This window comes from Eucalyptus grandis, chromosome 11, assembly GCF_016545825.1.
Source record: "Eucalyptus grandis isolate ANBG69807.140 chromosome 11, ASM1654582v1, whole genome shotgun sequence".
In the NCBI taxonomy this organism is placed as follows: Eukaryota; Viridiplantae; Streptophyta; class Magnoliopsida; order Myrtales; family Myrtaceae; genus Eucalyptus; species Eucalyptus grandis.
The window spans coordinates 33,371,790-33,376,506 of record NC_052622.1 but is presented as its reverse complement, the minus strand read 5'-3'; the positions used below and the strand labels follow the sequence as shown (position 1 = coordinate 33,376,506).

Here is a 4,717-nt window from a genome sequence, read left to right as displayed (position 1 = left end):
GTGGTGAGTCTGGTGACACTGATTACGAATTTTGTCAGGCCTACCGAGCCCGCCATCCTAATTTTCAGCATCTTCGTACCCGCCCGCCTTACTGTGCATTAAAGTATATGTTGGGTATGCATTGCGCCGTCGCTGTCTCGATTGCGTGATGCGAGTCATGATAAGAATGAATGGAAATGGAGGATTTGGATTTGGCTTTTGGTCCCTCACCAGTTGTCCCCGGGAGCTTAGAACCCTCGACTGGGCTGCTGTGGAGAACGCTCCTCTCGACTGTGGGGACATGCGCAGAGGAATCGACCCCTGGCACCGTGCAAGCCGAGTCCTTGTCCAAGTTCACGCGGGCTGAGCTGACGATGGGATAGAGCTGATGAATCGCTGCGTACGAACCAATGACTGAGGGAGACAAACGAGGGAGTGGCACAATTGATGCATTAGGCAAGCCGATAAGGGGATGATCAATAATTGATGTGTGCGTACCTAGTACAGCACAGTGAAACAAACAGGTGCAGAGAAATCACATATATGTAAATAGCATTTAAAAGATAGTTTAATGTATTATTTAAAATGAGAGGGATGACGAAACCAACCATATCTATTCATATTTGAAATGATTTATTTTAGGGTAAATATAACCAAAAATTCTAAATTTGTCCACCATAACACAGATGCTCCAAACTTTTTTAAGACCAAAACCTATATATCTATACCCTCTATTATAGTTCAATCCTAGGTGTATGTGTGACACTAATATAAGTTTTGAGTTTCATAAAAAGTATTTATTTGTGCCATAATGAATAAGTTTATGATTTTTAGTAACAAGAGAAAAAGTTTGAGATATTTAATGTTGGGTATAGTTTGGTTTTTTTATTATATTAATACTTTAGTTTATAATTCAGATGGCGGAGAAATGAAAAGGTATTTTGCAAATCTAGGTAATTGTTATTGATGAGTCTTTATAAGAACTACTTTAGTAGAATGTGACAAGTATGATGCTACATCATTACACAGAAGATAACAAAGGTGAAAAGACTTTAGTTTATAATTCAGATGGTGGAGAAATGAAAAGGTATTTTGCAGATCTAGGTAATTGTTATCCATGAGTCTTTATAAGAACCACTTTAGTAGAATGTGACAAGTATGATGCTACATCATTACACGGAAGATAACAAAGGTGATAAGACTGCGCACGAGGCTTAATACACATTTCTTTTCGCTCCCCTTTTCAATTATTTTTTGAATTTGTCGACAACCGCTACTGTGAGAGAGAGAAGAGTTATGTACATTCTCTCTCAAATCATTTCGAGTCACATGGGATCTCAAGCTACGGTCGAGAATGAGAATGAGAATGACGGATTGAGATTTAGGTGGGCGAGGCTTGATCGATTCCGTAATGCCAATGATCATCCTTTTATACTCTACCTTCCCTAGTTCCCTTCTTTTCATCCCTCTCGTTTTTTTTATAGGCACCAAATCGCTGGCTTCCTCTCATGAAAAAGGGGGAATTCCCTATATTCCCTGCCATTACATCGACGCCGGTCTTCGACGGGATTTTCTGGTCAAAGTCCCCTCCAAACTATTGTTGACAATTATTATCATTGCATGTTAGCGGATGGATCGTAGGACGTGAAGGAGAGACGCCCACATGGAGTGTTTGTCGACCGAGAATGCATGAGATTGGAGGCATCACGTGGTTGGTTCCATGCCAAGGCCCTCGCGAAACAGTACGACCGAAAAGATGTACGCAAGACAAAAGTACTCCTATGTAGATCTTTTTAGGGTCTTTGATTCTTTTTCTTTTTCTTTTTCAGCCTCTTCGTGTGGCGGACATTTGTGCCTCTCCTCGTTCTCTGGTCGGGCCATAGGGGCAGGTGGCCCACGGAATTAACGTGGACCATCCGAAATGGGTCGGCACTCGATAGCTCCTATGAATCTAAAAGATCTACAAAAGGGGTTGTTGACTTGATGACGTGGAATCGGGCCGGTACTTTTGTCATCTTGTACTGGGCCGATTTCTATGTTTGATTTGTCTTAGAATGACCCTTCTGGGCTAGTCCACGATGGGCTCCGTCCTTCAGCATCTGCGACCAAAGGGCTTAACCAAAAGCCTATCGACTTCTTACCTTTTCTTTGAAGAATATTTGGCGCTGACCATGACAAAGATAGAACCTACGGCCTACGGCTCATGTCTCGTGTACTATGAAATCATGACTTACAATTCTGTAGAAATCAGTTGATAACCAAAAGATGAATTATTCGAGAGTGGGAGCGAACCTCTAGAGCGTAGGAACCAAATAAGTGTTGCCAGAGGTGTAAGAATAATTACAGCCCACGTGACGTTATTTATTAATGGTTTAATAAATATATAATCGCTAAAATGTATTGGCTATAAGAAATTACGATCTAATAAAATGGTACAATTTTCATTAAGAAGTTACTGCTCTCTCGAAAATGTGTGAATTTTATGAAAGTTAAAATGCGCTTTAATGAAATGCGCCTCTTAATAGCATGCATAAATAAGAGTCGGCTCTTCTCTCCACAAACGACGTGAAAAAGAACGTTGTATTATATCCTCCATTAAATATAATGCGTTAAAAAAAGCATGGGTCGAGAGAGAAATTAGATTTCTTCATCTTTTCAGTTTTTCCCGCAACAAAGATTTCCAAAGATTTTGCTATAGATAAATGTAATCTTCATCCCTTTTATCATGAAAATCAAAGATTCTATGTTTTTGAATTTTCTGCATTTCAGAATTACATTATTGCTTACACGAGGGTGGAGACTTGAGGAAAGAGCAAAGGCAGGGAGAGAGACAGGGGGAGGCTTGAGAGCTGAGGAAAGAACAAAGGCATAGTTGTTGCCTGTCCGAGAAGATGACGATGCATCTTGCATGCGCTCATTCACTTTCGTGGGCTACTTTCGTTCGCGCGATCAAGGCAGAATCCGATACCAATCTCTCTCGCTATATATGCATCACCATATCACCACATCTTTTGTCCTCCAGTCCTAACTTTCTTGACCACGAAATCGGCCTGCTCAGGTTCATCAAAACAGAGAAACGAAAGCAGAGAGAGAGAGAGAGAGAGATTGAGAGTGAGAACAATGGGTCAGTTGTGGACAACGTACAAAAGCTTCCGTGCACTCGCAGGGTAATCTGGCGCCTCACTTAAGTTGATCCACATTGATTATTTACAGATTTTCTTCTTGTTTTCTTAAGTAACTGTCTCTGACACGTACTTTCTTCCTTGTGTTTTTTCTTGACATCGATGGGAAAAATTCATCCAGACCAGTAATCATGCTGTTGTATCCTTTGTAAGCAAGTCCCTCTCTATACTATTCAGTTATTTCATGATTCTTTTATATAAAGAAAACAATAGAATCAATAAGACTACTTAGTATAAAGTAATTAATACTAAGTACGTTGTTATGGATTCAAAATTTGATTCATGAAGTAGTAAGACAAATTATCAAACAGACAGTTATGAAAATAAGGTCACGTTCAGTTGTGTAGACATTTTTTTGGCCCGACTAGGCCTAGAATTTCTAGGATCAATGTTTAAGAATTGATTTATATTGAACTAAATCGTGGTCAACATGAAGGAGGGTTACATAGAAATCTCCAAATTTCAAGATAGCTCAATGCCTAGCGCTTGAGTGCATTTTGAGTCTCGAAATCACCATGTTTCTTCCTAATTTAATGTTTAATTAGGTTCTTCAACTTTTTTATGACTTCCTAGAGTACCTAGTGAATTATCATGTTCTTCAACGTTAATATTTTGTGTTTAGGCTTCTTGGGCACACGTCTAATGAACAGATTTTGCCACATCCTCTACGAATCAAAGTTGTAAACGATCTATTTTGATAGACAAAGCATGAAACTAACGACTACTTACAAACGTACGTGGGTGTGGAAAACGCCTTTTCAGACAAGCATCGGTAATGGCCATAGAGAGCAGACCGATGAACGTGGCAGAAAATGAGCAGTGGCTCGCTTACTGGATCCTGTACTCGTTCCTCACCCTCATGGAGATGCTACTCCAACCCCTCTTGCAATGGTACCTCTTCATTCTCTTTCTGCATCATTGGATTTATTATTTTCCGGTGCGGCGATCACCGATATTGTAAGGGCTAATTGATGATGCCTGTGTCTGGTATTTGCATGCTCACCTCACTGTTTAGGATACCGATATGGTACGACGCGAAGCTACTGTTCGTGCTGTGGCTGGTCGTTCCTAATTATAAAGGGGCGGCTTTTCTTTACGACAAGATCGTGAGAGGGCATCTGCTGAAGAAACTCGGACACTACACAGACCGTTACAAGTCGTTCTGATGATATTTCTTCTACTGACACATTTCTCTCCCTCTTTGCTCCAAAGTTATTAATTGTGTACTTCCTCATGATTTGGCAAGAAACTTATCAAATAAAAAGGGTTTGGCTTTAATACACTGAAGACCAATATCGATTATCAAATAAAGTAGACATTTGCAGAACTCCTCCAGTACATTTTTCCTTTTTACTTCATCGTTGATCCTATTCTTGGGGATTTGCTCGTTTTTAATTGGGACTAGAATTCAGCCAAATCAAATAAGGTGTTGAGGCCGAACATGGACCGAATAAGCATTACTATGTACATCAGTCATTGCCACTTCTTCCTCTAACTCACATCATGCGATCCGGTCCCTCTCCTTACATATTCGTATGCTATTTGATTATCCTAGC

At 40.1% G+C, this 4,717-nt stretch overlaps 1 protein-coding gene across 1 annotated transcript; it reads left to right on the top strand.

The window, feature by feature from the left end:
* Window positions 1-2,982: 2,982 nt before the first annotated feature.
* Window positions 2,983-4,488, top strand: LOC104426138 (HVA22-like protein e). The gene is made up of 4 exons (XM_010039087.3): window positions 2,983-3,146; window positions 3,283-3,309; window positions 3,924-4,052; window positions 4,177-4,488. Exons 1-4 carry the CDS (start codon window positions 3,100-3,102, stop codon window positions 4,325-4,327), a joined length of 354 nt encoding a protein of 117 aa, XP_010037389.1. The 5' UTR covers window positions 2,983-3,099; the 3' UTR covers window positions 4,328-4,488.
* Window positions 4,489-4,717: the final 229 nt, after the last annotated feature.

Coding starts and splice junctions, on each gene's coding strand:
- LOC104426138 (XM_010039087.3), top strand. CDS start 3,100: ATGGGTCAGTTGTGGACAACGTACAAAAGCTTCCGTGCACTCGCAGG. Junction 3,147..3,282: donor AGCTTCCGTGCACTCGCAGG/GTAATCTGGCGC, acceptor AAATTCATCCAG/ACCAGTAATCATGCTGTTGT. Junction 3,310..3,923: donor ATCATGCTGTTGTATCCTTT/GTAAGCAAGTCC, acceptor ACGCCTTTTCAG/ACAAGCATCGGTAATGGCCA.